The following is a 24,398-nucleotide window of genomic DNA, read 5'->3' as shown; positions in this document are numbered from 1 at the left end:
TTCATGTACCCTGCAACACAAGTGGTGTAGGGTATTGAAACGTATACTTTTTAATATTTCATGGGGAAAATTGATTCCTAATAGCAAAACGGACAAAAAGGTCAACCATACCGGATTTGGACCAAGAAGGTCCCATTTTTTTACATCACCGCATATAAAGATTCTCAAGAAATGTAAACCTTTATGTGCCAGAAAGGCCTAGTCGCTAATGCTTTATGATAAAAATTTATTCATAATAGTAACTTGACATGAAAATTAAGTGAACGACAGGGATTTATTTCTTGGCCCCACTCTGTATAATATTTCGCATGATTAGTTAGCCAAGCGTTTAAAAAAAACGTTTAATTTTTAATATTTTATGATGAAAATTAACCCATAGTAGCAATTCAGCACCAAAATGAACAGCAGGGAGCTTGGATCCAATAAGTCTGCCTTTTACGCACCAACAAATATGGAGGTTGTCATGAATAGCAAGCCCTTACAGGAAGAGAAAGTATAACTTTTAGTTTTTAATAAAAGTGTCTAAGATATGCTTTTAGGAATACGGCACGGCACTGCACGGCACGGCACGCCTACAAGACGAAACTTCTTTCAATCACTTACATTTAATGGCTCTATACCGTCGAACATTTATTATGGATCCAAAAAAATGATGGCGCAAAAAGTTGCCTCAACTGATCTACGCTACTGCCATTTGTCTGACACGTAGAAATACAGCGGGTCGGGCAAATAACATAACATAATTTAAATTTTTGCTTATTATTTCATTAATCATGTCGTTCATGTTCATTATCATTGAGGTTGAGAGTAATTTTTTTTTTTTTTTTTAAGAATAATAACATAGGTGGTGACTATTAAAAGTTTCGTTCCAAGACGATTACATAACTTTGTTAGATGTTTAAATTCAATTTTATTTTACTTGAGATAATTACAAAAATTAATTGCCACTACGAGTATCTCAATTTTCTAAATATTGAAAGTGAAATAGTGTCACAAGTGGGTGTTGTTTATATTTGTTCTTCTCGTTTGTTTACCAATTTGTTATCCGCCGTGTGTGGCATATTAAGTTCGGCCAATGATTGTTAACCATATAACGTCTATATTCTTAGTCAACGTGAACGTGAGCGAATTTACTTTAACCATTTCCGTAACTCATTTGCGCGAAATCCTCGAGCTTCACCTCAAAACTACCTGAATCACTTTAAAAGTTCGCTTGCAGTTGACAAAGGCCAATGGTTTCATGTTAATTTATAATGATCTCCAAGTCTTCTCGCTTACCCGTCAATACTCTTTCTCTCCTTATGTTCATTACGTTATTGCCCGCAATGCGTTAATTGCTTACCATTTCAGATTTGTAACTGTAAAGGGGTGTGGAGGTGTATTATACGATAACAAATTCGACATACAAGGCGTCATAATTATGCCTGAGCAACGATGCTCTTGTACTTGTTACGGTGCAATTATGAAATAAAATGCCTTCTCTTCCACATCTCTTCATTGTTACTCCTATTCATTTATTTTCATTCATTGAAGACGATATACATTTCTCAGTTCCGAAATATGATTTTTAAAAAGCAAAGAAAACCAACAAGTGGTGATGTGGTGGATATCGAACGATGCGACCCAAACCAAATATAGTTTTATTTTCAACTTTTTTGTCTTTTCTTGATTTGTTTAAAAACAAATTTTGGTTCGCTCTATGCATCCTTGATGACATTTACCATGTCTTCATTTAAGTAAGCCAATAAAATATGACAAGATTTTATCTGCAAATCTGCGGTTATTGAAGCTATAATGTATATAAGAACTCGCTTAATATGGCGGTAGGATAATACATACGTAGATGTTGCCGCTATTGACGAATTCATAAGAATTTCTCATAATACCAACGTTCAAAGGGAGTCAAGTTGGACGCATAGACGCCGCATAGACTAACATTTGCCAGTAGGAGTGCGTCCAAGGTATCGCGAACTGGTTATGCTGGACGGATGACGTGCGAAAATATGCTGCTTTTTCTATGGGTATGAGTAGCGTCTGCTATTAACCGTTTCACCAGACTTTAAAAGCTAATGACAGATCACACACTTCTGACACTATCTGAAAGAAATAGATATCTCGGATACCGAAGGGACGATAAAAACTTCCCATCCCATTTTTCATAGAAAACGAGGAGACAGGAAAGTGTTCCGAAGCAAAGAAGATAGCGAGATTCATAAGAATCCTTAACCGGGAGGTCTAGGCATGCATGGCAAGGCATGCAAACCAAACCGTTTAGGTTGCGGTACGTATTGATGGAACCAGTACAACATAATGCAATGACTCTCCGACCCCAACGGCTTACACGCACTGCGAAAATCGTGCGACGTCTTTCCACATTTTTGCCGAGACGTTGCGTAACTTGTAATGGCTTTGCGGTACTCGTGCACCTAAAGTAATGTGTTGATCTTTCTTATTACGTGAAAATAGGAATTTTCAGAATATCCCCATAGGATTTATGTCTCGACTCTGGCCTGACGTATCCATGACATGCGGACAATTACATACAATCGCGATCGCACATTGTAAGCCTTATGGTTAAAGTGACCAAGAAAAAGCTTTTCCTTGCAAAGCGACACACTTTCTTTCAAAACATTACAGCACATGTTCTGACCCGTAATGCCCTCAACAAAATGCAGTACACCCGGCCCAGAGGTAGAAAATGAACCTTACACTATAGCCGATGCACTGCCGGGCTTTACTGTTGGCTCCATATTTATGGCAAGGAGCGCATCATTTGATCTTTTCAGTGGGCTTGCTTTCGTCATGACAAGTCTTTTGCTTGGTGTTCCTTGGCGAATCACAGCGGCATCTGCAGTGATTGTATCTTTTATTGATAAGTGGTGTCGTTGAAAACACTCTAGTTTAACCTATGTCTTATTGTTTTTTTCCTAAACCCTCTTTCGTGCATCCTCTTGAGCTTGCCATCGAGAACATTGCATTGCCGGCTACTTTTGACTTATTTTCAATCGTCTTTCCGTCTTTGTATCGCTTTACTACATATATAGCGGATAGTTGAGTGGATCCGATTTGCTAACTCGGAAATTTCTCGAAGCGATTTTCTCTTTAGACGCTGTTGAATTAATAATTTTCTTACTGCGACACTAGTTCGTTGTCTTGCAAAAGAAATTGAGTTTTAGGGATTTCCCCCACAAACACTTTTTCAACAAACCAGACAAAGCCTGGATTAAAAATAGTACAAGTTTGGATTTCGCCCCTTTTTCGAATATTTCTCTTTGTTATAATAAGAAGAAGAAGAAAAGGTAAATATGGGGATTTCTTTGTGCGATTTGTTAATGTAGTACGTAATACCATTTGAAAATTAAGTGGACTTTCGCTTGCAGTTATTGTGAGTTGGTAAATATACTCTTGGGATATCGGTACAAAACTTCGATTTTACTTTAGTTACTATATAAAATGTAATAAGTGAGAATAACTGCTGGATTTGCCATATGAGAGTGTTCATAGAGACAACAAACAAACAATTTAGTCATTCGTTGCTTTCTTCTCGATAACGAACCATAATAGAAAAAAAATATATGTACGGTTCAGTTACTTATGTCGGGATAAATGCACTCAAGCAAAATTCTTCTCATCGCGAGACTTACTTGCTCAACTCACTTAACAGTGAAATGTTCTTACTTCCAAAGCGCTAAGAGATAGCTAAACACAACGCCAAGCTGTGAAGTCTTCGTTCGACGTTTGCCTGAAACGTGAAATAGCAAACAGATTCCTAACTAGGAAGGACTAATTTTAAGTGTATGTTCCCACATACATTCTGAGGAAAACTGAAAAGGAAGGCCGCAATCGCATGTGAAAGTATTGCAATTTGCAAAGCTACCGTCGATTCTACATCTGGCTGGCCTAGAGCATACTAGCATATCTAACTGAGAATTCTTCACGAGCCAATTCGAAATTTATCGCAATCAATATACTTAAACAATGAAAAATTTGCAATCTATTAATAATGTTACAAAGTAGTTGATTGCCATTTTTCGAGAGATTTTATATTCCTTGCTTTATGGTGCTATGATGATGTCATTAATATTATTGACGTTTTTATCATCTGTCCATTTCCCCCAGTTTTGTACGCGCTCCTCTATAAAGAAAATCCTTTTTTGTACCAACTATTGACATGAAAAAATTGCATTTACTTTATACAAAGCTCCTTACTGAGATAAAGTTGACTTTGTCGAAAAAATGATAAAATTTTAAAGAGCTACTTAGGTAGCTGACGAAGACTATCATCCGAAACAGTGAAGGTCCGATAATTTTTACTATCACTATTTCTTTAGTTGTCAGAAGTAAGATCCAGTTCACTATAACATTTTACGAGATATAAAACCATTGACTACATGGTACTAACCACACCAATAGACTCTTCTAACCGCTATTAACCAGACTTGCATAACTTGTGATCAAAAGAGCTTCACTAACCGCTATTAACCTGTAGGTAGGCTCACAGCTGGCAAATCCCGCCCTAATCTTATAACATCCATCTATTTAAAGGATAACATTTTATTACATAAGCGCGTACTTTTCAATTCCTTTGAAGTACTTACACGCCATCCAAGGTAAATACGCTAGAAGAACATGTCACCACAAAATGTGTCTTGTGATTACATACAATCTACACAAGGTAATGAGGGCGTAGGCATATTAATACCAATTTGAATATACTCCCTGTTTGGCTGTCAGATTTCACAAGTTGGAATTCTTGGGAATTTGTGAAGCATTGCGCGACCGCTTCTCCCCCATACGATATCCGCAATTTTCTTTACCTATTTTGGCAGGTTAAGCAAACAGAAACACGACATCGACTTCTGATTTGCATACTAGGGAAAACCAATGATTGTTTAAGTGAATAGCCAGTTGAATTTGTTTTTTAAAGCATTAAACATATAAGAAATATTTTAATAAATATAAATAAAAAGAATTTCATTATGCTACGTATTGCCATTAGAAGCTTTCACTTGGATATTTGTAATTCGGAAAGCGAGCTTAAATAAATTGTGACCCAACTACCTTTCCAATATCTATATATCACTAGTCAAAAGTTTTCATTTTCTTTCACATCATATAAGCATTATGATGGATTTATCGCAGACTTCATATCAATTTGTGCTTTCTTAATTTCTATAGAATTTGCACTTATATTGCATATTAAGCTTTGCTAGCCAAGTACTTAACCCGATATGAAGAATAGAGCAAGTTCCGTAATTAAAACATAGATGACGCATCAAGAGATTGGAGTATGCAGAAGTATGCAGACTGGAATGAGTAGAAGTATGTGTTAGTCGAAGCTTTGCATTGTTTAATGCTAAATAAAGTATGAATCGCAGTGAAAGCTTCAGTTCCGAAGCTTCTCGTCTAAACGGACAAAATTATAAAATTTTCTGACAATTGTCCAATATATATCGTAATCAAGAAGTCAATATAAATATTTAATGCCTAATTAATAAGCAAAACGAATCGAGTAGATTCGCTTACGATATTTTTATTTACAACCTCTTGTACTTACATATTTTAGTAATAAACATAAAATATACCGTTAAATGAACTAATATTTCGATTTATTCGATGCATGGGTAGAAAAAAAGCAAAAATACAAGACGTTCTAAGTGTTATAAGATAATTAGAAAAATAACTTTTAAAGCTAACATGTTGTACAAATTGTAAACAAAGAAAATAGTAGCAAGCGAAACTAAAATGAAAGACAACAATGAATTAAGCAAGCGACGAAGCCCAGCCCAGGTATATTCTCTTCACTGACATGAATTCGAATACACAGTGAAATTAAAAATATCCAAAAATCAAACATTTGCTTCTACTACATAAACAACACGACAATATAACTTACCTTACCTAGATCGACGGACAATAAGATGTTCTGCTTCGACAGCGCAGCTCTATGCCGGCGATTTAGGAACTCTTGTTTTTTTTTAATTCACAATTTTTTATCTTAAAAAGTCCGTTTTTAATTTTCTTTTTGCTGATCACCGTCGGTCAGCTTAATTTTAGTTACAATTGTTGCAATTGCTAACTAAACGTATGTGTGTATGTGCATTCATCCCAATTGCACCGATTTCCAAATTTTGTTTCACGTTATATTAAGCACTCGTTTCATTTAATTTTAACGACACCGCACGGGATGCACAATTTAATCCCGAATAATTGTAATTTTTATAAACTTCTATCGCACTATAATATAAATTATCAATTATTTTTACAATTTTGTTCACAGACGTCGCAAAAATTATTTTTATCCTATTTATCATACTATGGTTGCTCTTTCGTAGATTTTTCATAGTTTGTTGACATTTTATTTTGTGCTTTCATTCGGTCAAAGTGTTGCCAACTACTGTTTTCGCCTAAAAATTTAAATGAGCGTGAAAACGCTTTAATCAGAAAGATTATATCATATATTTTAAAATCGAAGGGTAAAGTATAAAAAATTAATTTCTTTTAAGCCAAATCAAGTATTAGGAAATTTTGCAAAGTATGCATTGTTATTTCCATCTTATCACGAACCATTTTGTAAAACGTACATATGCGATATGTTTGCATATTTTATATTGCCGTTTTTAAATTGCAGAGTTGCATTGATAAGTACCCCAATTTAGTCTATATTTTATGAATACATACAATACCTTGCAGTTATATGACGTGAATTGTTTGCCGGCTTTTTACACTCAATTAAGCATTGCTGCAGCATACATATATAAACCAACACTGAATTGGTAATGTGAGTTGGGAAAAAGACGCTAAAATTTTTTTTCCGTCATAAATTTGTCTCTGGCATTACAAGTACTGTTGCTTAAGAAATTATCAAATAAAGTCGAAGGAAATCTAAAATATTAAAAATAATTTCTAGATTGCGTAAAAACGACTAAAAAAAAAAATTATAAAATATTTTATATAGTGCAGCGCGATTTGCAACAAAATGGCCGACATTTCCATTGAAGAATTAAAAAATGAAATTCATGCAATATTGAAAACAGCCGATTTATCGGTAATATCGGCCAAAAAGGTTCGCGAACAAGTTGAGAAAAAATTGGAATGTTCGCTATTGAGTCGTAAAAAGGAATTTGACAAGATTGTGATGGATTTCATTAATTCACAGCAAGACGACGAAGGTTCCGGAAACGACAAAGATGATGACGATGATGCCAGCGGTTCGGATGAAGAGGAGGATGACGATGATGCCAGCAGTGAAGATGAGAAAAAGAATACTAAGAAACGTGCTCAGCCGACACAGCGCAAGGCTCCTGCAAAGAAGAAGCGCAAATCACTAAACGCTTCGGACTCTGGCACCGAATCAGATGGCGGCTCTGATTCAGATTATGAAGTACCCAAAAAAAAGGCAACCGCCAAAAAGAAGAAAAGCAGCGCTAATAAGGAGGGTTCGTCTGGTCGCAAATCGACTGGCTTTACCAGATCCTATAATCTTTCACCGGAATTATCGGCTCTAATGGGTGCCGATGCCCTGCCACGCCATGAGGTAGTTAAAAAAGTGTGGGCCATTATTAAGGAGCGCAATTTGTACGATCCTAAGAACAAGCAATTTGCCATATGCGATGACGAACTAATGAAGGTAATGAAGGTAAAACGCTTCCGCACCTTTGGTATGTTGAAACACCTTAAACCACATTTCCTGGAATAAACTGACGCGCCGTTAAGGGGAATATAAAAGTAACAGCCATTGCCGATGTCAATATTTGGCAATTTCAGTAGTTTTTAATCTCTTGCAAATTAATTTTTTTTTTTTTTACTATTCAAATTTTTGTCACATGCTTTCAGTTTCTTTAATATTTTCGTTTAGAAAAACAAAGACAAAAAAAAAATTTAAATCGGTATTTTATAAAAATCAAAAAAATTCCTTAAAAATTGTATTCAAGTTGCAATTTTTAATGCTCTTGCGCGCATTAATGCATTTTACGATGGTAACTGTAACTTGGAAGAATTTCCAGCATTTTTATGTTCAAACGACTCCATCTTTTAGATTTTTTATAACACCAAAAGGCAAATATTTTTGAAACGGTTTGTAATCAGATAACTACTTTTTTTAATAATCTTAAGTAAATTAAGGAATTAAGCAGGCAAAGGAGACACTTAAAAATCTTAGTCTTCAGACTACTTGTTGTTGTTTTCAAACCAACAATAAAAGCAATTATATATGATGCATTAAATGATATTTTATGATTATAAGCACTGGTTTTAATTTTCCAAACAAAGCTAATAAACTGAATTAAAAGATGGAAGAACGTTCTAAAGTAACTTAAATACATGTAATTTTGAATTTCAATTAAGCTCTGCGGATGGAAATAAAATGAATACTTACTATACATGAAAAGATTGATTCAAATTAAAAATAAGATTCTCTTTAAAAAAACAATCGTGTTTTATTTAGAGAGCGAGAGTGTTAACGAGCAGCGATTACCAGCTCTCCCGTTCCCCATATCACCTCGACGAAGTGGACATTGCTTTAGTTTCGAAATTGAACCTACTCGTATGTGTGCCGCCGACTTTTTGCAACACTTGCATAAGAACTTTGGTTCAACGCATCTCACCGCAATAAGGATAACGTCAAGATTTTGCTAATTTATAAAATGATAACTTTATTATTGTTGTTGTTGCTGTGTTTTTAAACATTAATAGTAAAGTTTTTTATATTTATTGTTCGTATTCGTTCTTCATTACAACTTTTCTCCCCGCTATCATTTCGGTTCCATTCGGTGCTTCATCATCATTATTATTATTATTATTATTATTATTATTAGCTTATGTAAAGCACACTGCAGCGGATACTTAAATACGTTTGTATTGAACACCAAAATATTTTGTTGTTATACATTAAATTCCATCAGTTAATTGTTAAAGTTAAAGTATTCCATACTATTTGCATTATAGCTTTTACTAAAAATAATAAAAAAATCCATTATTTTCTGCCCGGGGGAATATTAGGTTGTATTAGGTAAAAACACAGAAAAAAAAAAAGTTAAAACTAGGAATTCAAAAGAATGGATTAGAAGAAGAAGGAAAGAATCGCACGTAGTCTAAAGCAATATTCTGATGATCTTTAGTCCTTTAACGTGTTCGCTTTCTATAATACTTTTGCCCACGAAGCTTAAGCGCAGAGTATTCGGAGTTGGCCACCCTGTCTGCTTAAGCATGAAGCCAGCCGATTGCTTGGCATTTTCGCGTCTCCTAATATTCCGACCAATAAGAAAATAAGCGTTCATCGTACGTTATCATGCATTTTTCTTAAGTATTTAAAAAGTACCCTTGAAACCATAAATAATTTGGAATAAATAAATTTATTGTTTGGAAAAAATAAATGCAAAAAAAGCATTGGATTTCATCAAATTTAAAAACATTACAAAAGTTTGTTGACTGCGTGCTACATATTTTTGTGTTGGGCCCCTATGGAGCGGCGAATACCTGAATCGGTGAATATTTTACTTATTTCAGTTTTTGTTTGTAAGATTTAAAAAAAAATAGTAAATTCAATTAGCGCAGCAAAGAGTTCCAAATTGAATTCTGCTTAATTTTATCTTCATTATCATTAATTATTTGTTAGTCAAATGATTATAAATCTACATAGAGTTCGTTTATTCGTCAATAAGCGCCACTTGGGCGGACTGTCACTTTTTCGATATACTTATCATTCTAAAAATGTTTTTTTTTCACAATAATTTCGAATGGCATTAAAAAATAAGCACTTTTATGTTGAAGTTTCTCGTGGAATTTCTCCTTATGTATATAAGTTATTTGCATTCCTGGATATTATTTCAGGTGCTGCTACGAATTTCATATTTCGTAATCAGCATTGCTGTTTTGTATTTGTTGTCAAAAATATAAAGAACAAAAAAAAAAAAAAAAAAAAAAAAAATTAATAATATATATATATATATATAATATAATATACATATATATATATATTACGTGCTTTTTGAGTGTGCGCAGCTGCTCTTAACAAAATTTGTCAACACTAATATCGGTTGGCTCTTACTCTTATCGTTTAATAGCGATAGTAATTGGGCTTAAATGGTCCAGCTTTATTGAGACCCATATACTTGGCCTGCTCATCGGTCAGCTCAGTAAGGTGAGCGTCGAATGTGGGTAAATGTAAGCTGGCTACGTATTCGTCCATTTTTTTGGGTAATAAATAAACGTCGGATTTGTAGCGGCCGGGAGGTGCATTGAAGAGCTCAATCAGAGCCAAGGCCTGAGTGGCAGAAGTAATTGACACAGCAAACGAAGGTATGCTGGAGCAAGACAAATTCACCAAACGACCCTCGGCAAGCAAAATAATATATTTGCCCTCTGGCCAAATGATGTGGTCGACTTGGGAACGTACCTTCTCCCAAGTTAAATCGGGTGTTCGTAAACTATTCACATCAATCTCCGTATTTGAATGACCCATATTGCAAACAATGCATCCACTTTTCATTTTATCCATATGCTCGCGCACTACGACATTCTTATTGCCGGTGGCCGTAACTACTATGTCCACATTGCGGATGACCTCGTTTAGTTTTACGACACGAAAGCCATCCATACTGGCTTGCAAAGCGCAAATTGGATCAATTTCTGTTATATAAACAATGCAACCTTGTCCTTTTAACGCTTGTGCACAGCCCTTGCCAACGTCACCGTAACCGCATACGACCACTTGTTTACCGCCAAACATTACGTCCGTTGAACGTTTTAAGCTGTCCAAAATTGATTCCTTGCAACTATAAAGATTATCGAATTTCGTTTTTGTCACCGAGTCGTTAACATTCATTGCTGGTACCGTTAATTTGCCAGCTTTCGACAGCTGATAGAGACGATGTACACCGGTAACGCTCTCTTCCACAATGCCCTTTACCAATTTAAACATGGTCGGATATTTTTTAAGCATTAAATGCGTGGCATCACCTCCATCATCAAGAATCATATTGGGCTGCCAGTTTTCGGCATTGACGCAACGATCAATACACCACCAGAAATCCTCTTCGGTTTCTCCGCGCCACGCAAAAATTGGAATGTCTAATTCGGCCAAAGCGGCTGCTACTTCATTCTGAAACATAAATCTTATGGTAAATGCGATAATAAAAAACAAGCAATGAAGAGAGAGCGAGCGAGCGGGCGAGCTGACGGACTGGCTGGCTAACTAACACATTTCCCTTCTTTTAGCCTTTAAATTTCTTTATGAAAGCTCTTTACGATCGACGTTTTTGTTTTGTACGCGTGTGTGTGAGTGTTGTAATCAGCTGGTTTATGATAAACAAAAAAAACGTTGAAGTCGACTTGACGATCAACATTTTGACAATGCTTTAATATACGCATTAATGACATCAGAAGAACGATATTTAAAGTACTTCATCTGTTCCATACAATTAACTGGATTGAGTGCTGGACAATGCGTCATTTGTTTAAACGACTATTATATTAGCACTCAACATTATCGACCTAAGGACAGATCATCATCACACATCATACATCAGACAAATATTCGATTGCTAATGTTAAACATCTCGCATAATTTCGCAAAATTCGAATCCCAAGCAAAGTTCTTATCTTAATTCGATACAAGTTTGAGAGAATAACTGGGTAAAAAGGCTAGGCTACCTTTGTAATAAGAAAATCACAAAAGTCGAAAAAAAGAGCGCGAAGAAAAGTCCTACCGGATAACGACCTATTAAAGAGATTTGCTGATTGTTGGAATAACTTTTGCATTTTGTAAACAGTCGTATGTGGAGAGTGTTTTGGAGGTAAAGCACCAAATTTATATGTGAGAGCTACCAGAAGTGTAGTTGTTTTTAACCCATAAGGTGCCTGCACAAAAGATTCGAGCCGAACGAAGAACGCTTGAAGAAGAAAGTAAAACATTAGACTAAAAATTATTAAGCTATATGATTAAATCGTGTCGATGGGCGATACGAGCAAGAGTGCTATTTAATAAAAAAAAATGGTGCCTTTTAATCTCTGCATTATTGTTCGGACGAAGAAAAAACGTATTCGCACTTTGTTGTTGTCAAAAAGATGTCGTTATTAAGGGAAGTCGATATTTACGTGAGACATAAATTTTCGAGTACTTCGCGAAAACTTGACCGTTTGAAAATTGTAAAAGTTGAAGGAAGCGCCGAAACTGCCTTTAAAGGATAATTACTGTTTACTACTAGTAAGTACGTATGCCTTTCATTATTAAATAATTCCGAAACTGTTCGTGTTACATACATTAGATATCTTTTTAAATTAATAAACAATTTTACGTAATCATTATAATAATGCTTTTCCTGTAATAACATTGACGACAATGACAGCAGATGCCATAAAGATAATAAAAGAGAAATAATGTACAAACAGCAACCGCAATCTATTTTAGATGAGATATAAAAACAAAACAAAAAATAAAAAAAAAATGTGAAGGTAATCTATGTACGTGTGCATGCATTCACAACTGGAAAATTTAATTGATTTTTTGCTATAACGTGAGAAATGCAGACACCATAACGAGACAGAATATTGTACTTTTCATTATAGTTATGCATGATGTAATCATGTAAGTTTTGGAGGATAGGGAACGCAATTTTGATAAACATTACAAGGGGAGAGATATGCTTAAGGTTCGTTCGCGTTCTTTTCAATATCCTTACCTGAGTTGAATAAATATTACAAGCAGCCCAACGAACAGAAGCGCCCAGCTCAACCAAAGTCTCAATAAGAACGGCCGTTTGGGCATTAATATGGGTGCAGCCGACAATTTTCGCATCCTTCAAAGGCTTATCGTCAGCGGCACGCTTTCGTAATGCCATAATGCCGGGCATTTCTTGTTCAGCTATCTCAATTTCTCGCCTACCAAAGCCTTGCTGGTTTATATTACGCACGCAAAAATCGGCATTTCCTTTCGAGTTTTTTTGAACCTTCTCGCGTGGAGGTACATCGTCACCGTCGTCAGAACTGCTCCCTGTATACGAAGCGGACGAGAACGAGTCTGTCGACGATGCTGACAGCGAACGACTGCGGTAGCGGCTAGTTTTTTTTAATGCGCTCGATTGTTTAGATTCCTTTTTATCCCCGCCAGAACCGGGATCCGGTACCGGAGTGTCTGTTAAATTATTCATTTTACGTACGCGAAGTTTCCAATGCGAATTCGAATTCGTCTTGCGCTCGAGATTGCTCGTTTTGTTTTCAATATTGAATGTTGTGTTTTATTATTGTTAATATGAAAAATAAAAAATAAAATCGTATTGCTTCTCTTGCTCACGTAATGCTCACGTGATATCTATGCGAATACTTTTATGTTTGCCGACTTTCCTCACTTTTAATATGCTTCTGCTTCTTTTCTCTCTTGCAAACACACACTCATTCCCTGCCAACAGAAATAATTTTAATTAGCAAAAAATAAAAGATAAAAAAAACAAAAAAAAAAAAAAAAAAAAAAAACAAAATGAATTTTTAGTAAAAATTGGCAACAGCTGGAGCAGCAAATAGCGGCGGTTAGTTAGTCCACAGTTGAAGGTGTTGTGTGTTAAAGATTGTTCAAAATGCAATTAATTGCAGAACAATTTTTAATAAAGATAAACTATTTGAAACGAAAAAAGCATAAAAACACAAAGAAACGACGACCGACAGACCAACACGATATTATAGAGAATAATTAACTGCTAGTGGCTGATGTGACTGATGTGCTGTGCTGCACAAATAAACTTACAAGCTGTTTACACGTGCAACAATTGTTTTGCAAAGAACTGACTCATCGACTCGCAATAATGCATGAGATTCTTCTTTCAATTTTGAGTGTAAATTTTTCAAACTCAATATTTTATATATGTTATAATATAAGCTGATAAGCTCGATGCATACAATCGAAATATAATAATAATCGGGGTGAAAAAATTTCTTTATTTATCCAATTAGATATACATATATTTGAGGAAAAAAATATTTTTTCGTCTATCTCGCTCTCAATTATTTACATACACACATATGTATTCGTTCTTTAGTTTGTGAAATCACCGCATGTGTAAACAGTGTCTTAGAATACGACCGTTCTACATTTTCTTTCTCTGGCGAAAACATTGCACGTTGCAAAGCGATGGTTCTATTAAATTCAACTTTGTAAAAGCAATAGTTAAATGGGTCAATTAGACTATTACTAGGGTGACTATTACTAGGGTAGCATATGGAAACGATACAAACTTTATCAAATTGTAACAGTTTTTCCACCTTTGCATTAAATATTTGAACTTGGCACAAAATCAACCATTCTCCGACTCAATTGTCAGATGATTTAATGTCGTGTATAAGTCATATGACATTGTTTTCTAGCTACTGAAATACGGAGCGATCTACGCAAATAGTGAATAAATCGAAGATATAGGATATTCGCTCTATACAGTAAAATCGAAGTTTAGACGTTGAATTTATTATTTTTTAAACCAATCCAAGAACGTCAGAATGAAGAGGATGGACAACAACGCACCACTCTAATGGTTGGAAAACCTCAATAATCATAGCTTTTTGTTTCTAGTTAAGTTTTAATTGTTTCAGTCATTTGAATTTTTTTTACGGTTCACTTAATGGGCGAGCCACTTCTGCTTTTGTCGCCATTACTTTGACCACAACGATTAGTGGATGTATTGCAAACGATAATCTATCAATGTTCAATGGCACCGTATCTTAAATGTCTCGTAGAACGCAATAAAGGAAACGAAAGTGCTTAACTTTGCTGGCAAATGAAATCCGTTGCTGGCAAATGAAATCCGTTCATCCTCAAGGAGAACTTGAGATTCTTATATAAAGAAAAATGCAATTATCTTGCAACTGCTTGACGTTCCTTAAAGATATCTCCAGTCGATGTTTTTTCTCAATTTTGTGTAAATACTGGAAACTTTTAGCTTCAAAAACTTGACACACTAGCTTTGAGGATCCATCAAAAAAACGTCCATTGTCCATTGTATTTAGTTGTATTATTAGCTTGGGTCTATAAAGAGTGTAACTGATGGCTGTTAAATGGCAAATCAAACAAAACCGTGTTTGCAGATAGAAATATTTTTTTGCCGCAAATTCCATAACAAAATACCAGCATTTTTAGATTCTTGAATTGAGCACGTTAATAAGTTCATCCAACATACAACACACAAGGACTAGGCTTTACCTATAGCAATAATGTTCTGCTCACTTTTTGCTTTGGTTTTTGCCATTCCGTTAGTCGATGCCATACGAAGTTAACTTCATCTAAAACTTTCAAAGGATATTAATATATATTTAATATATAATATATATTCATATATATCAATGCTCTGTTTTCTTAGATCCGTTATATATGTATTTACTATCATTCTTGGATTTCGTTGGTGGCCACGTAAATCTTCTCAATTTTTTTCAAATTTCCGATGAGCTCCTTAACTTGATATAGGCATAAATGGGAATGTCTTATAGCAGATCCTATAATACATTTAATAATTTTGATCCATTAGTGGATTTTTGCAATTCGTCGTGACATTGTCTCCTCAACTTTAAATTCCTTCGGTATTTATTCGATGACATTTTGTCTTCATGATATATTGTGCCTTACAAGTTCCACGTCTTCTTATAAGTTTCGGAAATATTTGCAACAATGCACTAGAAAGTATATGTAAAACTTGAATTTTGATTATAGTAACTATAGAACTAGAAAATTATAAACAACACTGACACTGAAACCCAGAAGTAACTAAAAAGGCTTTACGTTTAATAATTACTTTGAAAACGTATATGTATATATATATCTATACATATATATATGTATATGAACATGTACCTCGTAACTTTCTCGATGTTTCCATTCTTAAAACTCTGAAATTATTTTGAGGTTTCTTTTTTATATTTCATACTGATGCATAACCAAAAAAGTTTCAACTTTCCAAATTCCGTCAAATTTATTTAACACACAACGTTGCAAAATTACGTAGTTATTTATGTCTTTTGAAAGCACATGATTGAAAACGATAAGTATTGATAACAGTCCAATTGAACGTTTGCATCAGGTCAGCAAAATTCTTGGTTTACAGTGAATGAAACGTAAACAATCTTGTCCAGAATTTAAAATGTGCAATTATTGTAAATTGTAAGTTTAATAATATCTTCACTTACTATTGACGGATAAAACTTAAACACTTCCTAATTATTGTAGCGTTATATATAATATTTGCTTTCTGGTCAAATTTGAATGTTTAATTTTTCGTAATCTAGCTTCAATATCTTCCATGTTAACATTTAAATGCTTATTGGAAATGTGTATTTAAATTAAGCTTAAAGTATCTTAATTTGTTGTTTTATTATAAATTTTCTTTTGCTGAGAAAAAAACAAATCAGAACGGAACGGAATGCAAAGCCAAAGCTTTTGCACTCAATATTATGTACGTTCTATAAAAGTTCTTTTTTTCGAAGTACGGAAATGCTTTTACTACATACAGAGTGCTTTAGATTGTCATTATATTTGAGTTATTAAGAATACCACATATTATTATTCAAACAAACAATAACAAGATTGTTTTCATTTTCACTAAATCCTGAATATAGCATATGTTAAAGGAGCATATGTTGAGAACGACTTTTACAGGAGGTTACATTCAGTTTTAACTGTGCTTAAATTATTACAACAGCAACTCATGGAAATGATGGCCTTTTGGCAATAACGGCAGTAACGGTATTTGGATGAAATAGACAGAGAGTGGTGTATTATGATTCATTAAAAAAAATGAAAAAATCTTGCGAAAATTTTAGGACACTATGGAGATAGATTTTACTTTCTTAGGGCGTGTTTCATGTGTGTTAGTTTCATATCCGTTTTGTTTCGGTTCGGTTGACACTAATAATAATTGTGCAACTTTCTTAATGCAAAGTTCTAGAAACAGTCGCGGCACTATTTGCATATCTTTTGACAAACTTTTTTTCGCTTCGACAAAAAAGTTGACTATCCTCCTTTTTGGCATTACGTATGACTTTTGCCATTGTTTTCATTGTTACAACTCACGGTGGACGAAGAAGTAGAAAAAGAAGCTGGCAAAGTCAAAAAAATAAACCGTTGATTCTTCTCTCAGATGAAATAAAATGCAAAAAGCTTTAAAATTGAAGCGATTATTTGTAAACGACAAACGAAAGTAATTTTGACAGCTACGATGCAAGTTCAAAAAAGATTGTAAATTTCCGTCAACCAAAACAGTAGTTAATGTAAAAAAAAATTTTAAATAAAAATAGAAAATGATGTGTTGAGTATTGATGGCTTTATTGACAATTTGCCATGTTTTGTATCTTTTTCCATCTTAGAGATCGAAATCGACTTTAGGGGAACCAAACACTGCAGTAAGTTTGCAATCTTTATTTCTAATGTAAAAGACACAGGATGCTTTGGAAATCATTTAATAAATTTCGCATACGAGGAATTCTTTTTATTCTTCCTTATCATAAGCTTTTCGTTAAGTTCTCGCTGCTTTTAGTTTCATCGCGTTAAAAGCTGACGCAATGCTTGCGTTATGCGTGACTCACGAAGTGTCAAAATAAAGTGCATTTGAATGTAGTTGAGCATGTAGCTTATGTTGCGTTGCGCGTTAACGCGAGTTTTTGGCACACATTTAAAATTAGCGTCAATTAATTAACTGGAATTAAGTAAAATTGAAAGTTAATTTAGACTAAATAAATTGGATAAAAGAAAAAATACTATATTTTTTGTTCTCATCATAAATGAATACTGAACATAATCTGCTCTAATTTTAATCAAGAATAAAGACCCATTCAATAAGTATGTCTTCGATATCTACAACCTTTTAAAAGACCCGAGTATTGAAAAATGCCACATCATCTGGATCCCAGGTCACTGCGGTTCTAGTATCAATGAAAAAGCTGACTTCCATGCTCATCAAGCTAGGTTCGATGGTACAGTTTCGTCCATAAACTACCCCCCCCAGCGAAGCTTTTCTGCTAGTCAAAAAACTCATCATAAAAGAATGGAAAGATGAGTATCATGTTTTAGCTAGAGAAAAAAGTGACCGGCTGTTCTACAAAATTTACCCTTTTTTGACACCCACACTTCTACCTAAAGGAAAATTCACAACATGGGAATTTAAAGTTCTTCACCGTCTTATGAGTAATCACACCTACGACAAGGTCTATTTTAAAATGATCAAAGTCTCCTCCTCTGACATCTATGAGGATTGCAATATTACTGAGTCTGCCGAGCACTTTATTTTTGAGTGCAGGAGGTTTGACATCCTTAGACAATCTCTCAGTATATTTAACCTGTATAACAATTTATATGAAATTTTTCGTGCTGGTAACTTTAGGCATTTGAAGCAACTGACTGCCTTTATCAAATCAGCTGAGTTTTCATTCTAATTTTACATTTAGTATTTCTATTACAATCACGAATCGCCTACACTTTTTCTTTTATCGGCATTATTAGCCGGATCTTGACAGTACAGTACCAAGTACGGTGATTTATGGATTGACAGCGGAACAGAGCCTCTCATTGCAAACACTCTGCCACATCAGTCTACCTATGCTTAAATTTTTTCATCAATCGCTCTCAACTTCGTCTCTGGATTATGGATCTAACATTCACTTAACTGGTTCAATCCATTTCTGAACAAGCAAAAAAAAAAAAAAAAAAAAAGAATACTGAACATATATAGTTTGTTGTTATGAATATGTTTTTCGATCTAGAGAACCGTGGTCGGTCTGTAAAAAGGCCTGGGGATCGAGATTGCGTGGTTTTGTAGCGGTAGATAAGCAACAAAATGGAACCAGTATATGGGACTCTATCAAACGCTTTCGTTAGAGCCAGAGCGACAAAACAAAGCTCGTACCAACATTCTTTTTATCCCTTACAGACTTCGTGACAGAAATGAGAAGTTTCGATATGCAACATCAGGACCGAAAGCCGAAATGGCCACCGTGCAGGGCATTGCTGTTATTTAAGAAAATCAAGTTGCTCCTTTCTGACATGCCCTGCCAACTTTGGAGAGGCAGGGTAGGATCCTAATCGTTCGAAGATTATTATGTGCAAAAGGGGAGTCCTGGTCATCAATGGATTTTACTCAAGCTATTTTCTACTCCTTGGGAAATTTGGATGCCGTTAGTACCGCATTCACAACCTGTACTAGATGGTTGGATATGTAAGGAAGGGTCAAGGTAACATGTTTGATAGATACTCCGTCAAATCCAACCCAGGTATATGTTTTTTTCCGAACAGCGTTATAACGAATGTTTCCACCCACGCTGTGCAATAAGAAACCGAAAACTTGTATCTCTAAAATGATCGAAAATTGTGGTGAGTCTCAGACATTTAGTTGGCTTGACAATATTGTATAGAAGTGAGGTTCTCACTGTGAGCAAGTAATCGATAAGTGGAGTGTATTGCTACTGAATATTAAAATGAGTCAGCCAATAATTATGTCTGCAACAGAAACTATTTCTGGGGCAATGGCTCTTACGGTAGACCATACTTTTACCTGGGTGAAATAAATCGGTAGTTAAACACTACAGTTATTATTAATATTGGAAAGCGGGGCACTATGCATCCTTTTCGACAAATGTATAATGCAACACCAACCAACAATTTTTATTTTGGAGAATCAGTTCAACGAGAAGTGATTCGCAGGTCCCGTCCTCCATGAGTCGAATAAACTACCCCAAGGTGTAGATTACATGAGATGTATGGGGCAGCTCTTCCACCTCAGCGGCGTCAGAAACATAGCCCTTCACACAAGTTTCACTTGCGGTAATAGTGTCAAATACATTACTATCGAGAAGATTACCAAGCTCATCGTGGTTTCGCAGATCTGTAAGAAGGGCTAATACTGTGGCAGTTCAAATGTGCAACATTAAGATTAAGACCATTATACATGAGACAGCTTCATAAAAATGTGTTGCTGGCAACTGGCCGAAGATTTGAGCCTAGCGGCATTACAGTTACAACAGAGCAAGATGCTTACTACAAAAATTGAATTAAATTGTTAAAGGAAAGCCATTAATTCAAATTTGTTGAGGTTATGTTCCAAGTTTCACTTAAATGTTATTCTAACAATACTCTAATCCAGTACCTAAGAAAGCCAATTACAATAAATTTAACAGAAGAAGCTTGTCCTATCTTTCTTGTATTCACCTGGTCATCTTTGCATGCATTTTCATGACGTCTAGCCGATCTCATTACTATTTTGGTGTTTGTTTTCCAAGTTGTTTGATTGTAATACGGGAGGGTGTGTCAGCTATTCTCTTTGAGGTGCTCCACTGCGAAATCATATTCTTACATATCTAATCATAGTCGAGTAATTCTGAACTTTGGTTCCGCATAGAAAATAGATAAACTAACGGTCTGTGATCTGATGCTACGAGGAAACGTCGTCCGTAGATGTAAGGTCTAAAATTCTTAATTGTCCAATGCATTGCGAGTAGTTACTGTTCTATAGTGGATTTGTTGGTTTCGCCTTTTGCGATAGTTCTTGAGGCGTAAAAAAATGGGAAGTTATCTGCAATTGTACTCTTATGTCAGTATTGTGCCGCAAGCGGACTTGGTGGCGTCTGGGGTTATGCACAATTGCTTTCTGGGATCTTGGTACTGTGGCAGGGTGGCTTTTACTAACTCATTTTCCAAATACTCGAATGGCTGATTGCTTTCTGGAGTCCAATCAATTGCAACGTTCTTCTTGCATAGCTTCGTTAAGTGACGCCAGTGGCGTAGTATTATCGCTCCTTTCTAACTCATTGTCGACTATCACGCACTATTTTTGTATTTTATTAGCGTAAGTATTCATTATAACGTTAGCATAAGCATTTACGTACAATTAACATTTTTGTCAGCATAAGCGTTTTTATTAAACTTATTGTACTATGTAAGAAGCAGATAAATAATAAAGAAAATACATTTTGATTCATTGACTCATTCAGCAAACAAGACCATTTTGATTTTGTTTCTAATTCTTAAAGCACACCCAGGTACTCGGCGAATAATTTCGCGAAACTGGATTTTCGCTTTGCGTGAATGGCTGAGCTTTAAAGATAAGGAACAAAAATCAGAAATACGCTTGAAAGACTTTTTTCCTTTGTTGGACACTGAAGCTGTCTGGTTTACTAGGACATTTCTGACAGTTGCTCTACTTATTGAGAAAATTTAAAATGTAGACTTACTCATCCTATCCTATCCCAGCTATCAAATTTGAATTTCGCGCTTGATTAAGGCTTATGTAAGCAAATCCTAGCCATATAAGTTGGCTTTAGCAATATATGCAAGCAATGTGTTGAACGAAATTTTGCGTCTTTGCGTTGCGGAAAACGCATAACGCAATCCATGCGTTCACTTATCTCTGAGGGGTATCCGATCATATGTCATATATCAACTTGTGTTGCGTTCATACTATTCCGTTATTACGGACTGGGCGATTTGCAGCCATTGTCCCTTTCATTGTATAATTTTCACAATTCATCGTCGCATTATTACCTCCTCCTTCCTTCTTATGCTACCCAGTTACCGTGAAAAGGTAGACAATATGTCCGCATTAGGTGAAAGTTTATGGCATATTTCGATGAGAAGTTCACCGATTTATTTATCTACAAATAAAGGCGGACACATATATATCACTTCCATTTGTGATTTGATCTGATAACATTTCTGCTTTTGTTATCTTTTATCGCAGAATACCAAGTAAACTAAATTTTATTATTTTTATCATTAATATTAGCCAGAGGAATAACCTCTTAGACTCTTAAGATTTACGGGGTTTATGTTTTTCTCCGCCACTAAAAAACGCTGTGCTCACTTGGCAAACAGTAACCCCAGGTCCAAATTTTTATGTAAAATAGTGGAAAAGTGAGCCTTTTGATATCTATAAGATATCAGTTCTCTTCGATTCATTCTTCGACTATCGACAATAGTTTTCAAGAGTTTTTAATCGGTCTGAGTAGCCGAGTAGATACGAGCCGCGATTGCCAATCAGTGGTTAGTCGGTAAAGGCATAACTTCTACTAAACTGCGGCCACCACCTCCCTTATTTCGTTCGGCCATTCGGATATTAAAAGGACCAAAAAAAAAAAGACTTCGGTTCAAATCAATAAATCAGCGACAGGTCCTTAGTCATGACGGAGAACAGTTGCCGCAGCACTCTTGAACTTAATACTAAGTGCATTTGTTCTCGTTCTCTATCAGACGGTATGGCTGTATCAACATGCGTAATTCGCACTTTTCCGATTATTTTAAAAATAACAAACCCAGCAGAACTACGCTAATGAAATTTTGAAAAGCGTCGCTTTAAAATTATTTTATTTTTTTAAACGCGGAATCACTGAGAGGATGTCACCTGCTGGAAAGAAGTGAGTAAAGACAAAGAGATGGGATTGAATGATTACCAGTCGCTAAGTTTTATGCCGTTAGCGGCTAAGCAGTCATTACAGCTACAGCGAACACCTAGCGATTTGATATTTGCGATTTTTACATAGTTGGCTCCTTATGCAGGGGGTTATTAGTTTTTAAGAACAATTTTGAATGTGTTGTCCATGCGTTTTGTCCGGAGTATTATGAATTGATATGCATAGGAAAGCGAACGCAAAAATTCTTCTTCTTAGTTAACTTTAACGAATTTGTGTTGCTGCGTTTCCGTGGGTTCTATAGCCATTTCGTTTTATTTGTTGTTTTTGTTTTATATATATATATATATATATATATATATATATATATATATATATATATTTTTTTTTTTTTTTTGCTTAAATAAACGCGGCAATGAAATTGTGTTGCTGCTAAGTGATTGTAGGGCTAACTAATTTAGAATTTTCTTTTTTGGATGCTGCATAAGCATCCGTCCCAATGAGCGTTTCAATAAACTTTTCTAGGCGATTATAGAAAAAGTAAGAATACTACCGGCTGCTAAGCATTTACATTGGACTTGGACTATTCACTATACAATGTTTGGGTGTGTGCTATTATTCTATGCTATTTATCTGAACATTTATAAACATTTGACAGTTGATATATTACATTCTACGACTGCACACACAGGCATACGCATAATAATGCTGCAAGAACTGTGTTTTATAAGAAAAGTTATCAAGTTTTTCCATTTTATTTACCTTTTGGTCTCCTTTTTGAAAATATCAGCTAAAGATAGAATAGTTTTGTTGATCAATATGTAACACTGCGTTGTCCGATAAGATGTCGATTCAAGCATGATCCTGAATCTTCCCTCCTGCTTCTTCTAGGTCTGTTGCTAGACTTGCATTTATAAAAAGTTTCTTATTTTATTTTTTCTTCTTAAGTGAATTTTCGCATTCGTAAGAGGTGGGCAGATGAAGACCCGATTAATAATGTTGCATCAGCCTTTAAAATGTCCATTACATTTATAATACTTTTTAATTGGTTTAGTGACGCGATCACTTCCAATGAATATCTGAATAAATTAAAGCCGGTAACTAAGAAGAGCGTGCCGTTAATTTATTGAATCAATTGAACGACGAATTGATGTCAAAAAATCGTCATGACGAAATGAATCGAATTAGACAACACATCGTGTCTCGCATATGGTTGGAAATTACAAAATGAATGGAAGCCAATTGTTTTTATAGGCGATCTCTCTCGTAGACAGTAAGATGGTGAATGGACTTTTCGTCATAAGCTCTTCTTTTTTATTGCAATCTGGCTGGAATTTTATTTATATTTATATAATGAAATACAATAATAATAATAATAATAATAGTAATAATAATAATAATATTAAGAAGAAGAAGAACAATGCTAGAGAATATATTATATGTCTATCTGGTCAAACTTAAAGTTTATTGCTTACTGTCCAGAGAGAGAAGAAATATGAACGTACATAAATACAACAGAATGGTTCCACTGCGGCCTACAAATATTGTGCATATTTTTTATTGCATTTGTTTATACATTTCTTTGTTTCCTCCTTTCAAACTTCTACGTGCTCGCAATACTAGAGATGAATGCAGAAATATACTTCAATATGTAGGCAACGGTACGAAATGTTAAATAAGAAATTTTTCATATACATTCTGCTTTAATTTTGCTTTGTTCCATTTTGTACACACTATGCTACGGCTGTAAAGTATGTGCAATTTTGTAACCAACAACTGCATGATATTAAAATAATTTACGAAAATAATTTAATGATAAGAATAAATAAGAATTTGAGTGCCTATCACTTGGGACATTCGGTTTTAAGCACAATCTATGGATTTTTAGCAGCAACTTTTCATTCTTGTGATTTTCTTGTGAGTTTCTAAACATACAAACATCGCCCTATCAATTTTTACTACACATAGGCACATGCACGGACGAGGAATACGTAAACGCATGTTGTGGTTTCATTTTATTTATTTTTATTATT

The 24,398-nt window shown here is 34.8% G+C and overlaps 3 protein-coding genes across 3 annotated transcripts in view; 1 reads left to right on the top strand and 2 right to left on the bottom strand.

Moving 5' to 3' along the window:
* The window catches only part of LOC119631830, an 84,029-nt gene extending 78,054 nt beyond the window's left edge, over positions 1 to 5,975 (bottom strand). The window contains exon 1 of the mRNA XM_038024353.1: positions 5,902 to 5,975. The gene's annotated coding sequence lies outside the window, so the exon portion shown is untranslated. The remainder of the gene's footprint in view (positions 1 to 5,901) is intronic.
* A 770-nt stretch (positions 5,976 to 6,745) lies between these two features.
* LOC119631639 (upstream activation factor subunit spp27) lies at positions 6,746 to 7,857 on the top strand. Its single transcript, XM_038024026.1, has one exon. The coding sequence runs from the start codon at positions 6,980 to 6,982 to the stop codon at positions 7,697 to 7,699; it is 720 nt and encodes a 239-aa protein (XP_037879954.1). The 5' UTR covers positions 6,746 to 6,979; the 3' UTR covers positions 7,700 to 7,857.
* A 1,649-nt stretch (positions 7,858 to 9,506) lies between these two features.
* LOC119631538 (adenosylhomocysteinase-like 1) lies at positions 9,507 to 13,450 on the bottom strand. Its single transcript, XM_038023848.1, has 2 exons — positions 12,681 to 13,450; positions 9,507 to 11,101 (listed from the first exon to the last, which is right to left on the bottom strand). Exons 1-2 carry the CDS (start codon positions 13,146 to 13,148, stop codon positions 10,058 to 10,060), a joined length of 1,512 nt encoding a protein of 503 aa, XP_037879776.1. The 5' UTR covers positions 13,149 to 13,450; the 3' UTR covers positions 9,507 to 10,057.
* Between the last annotated feature and the right edge of the window lie 10,948 nt (positions 13,451 to 24,398).

This window comes from Glossina fuscipes, unplaced genomic scaffold (assembly GCF_014805625.2).
Source record: "Glossina fuscipes isolate IAEA_lab_2018 unplaced genomic scaffold, Yale_Gfus_2 1, whole genome shotgun sequence".
Taxonomy (NCBI): Eukaryota; Metazoa; Arthropoda; class Insecta; order Diptera; family Glossinidae; genus Glossina; species Glossina fuscipes.
This window is presented reverse-complemented; position numbering and strand designations above follow the sequence as displayed.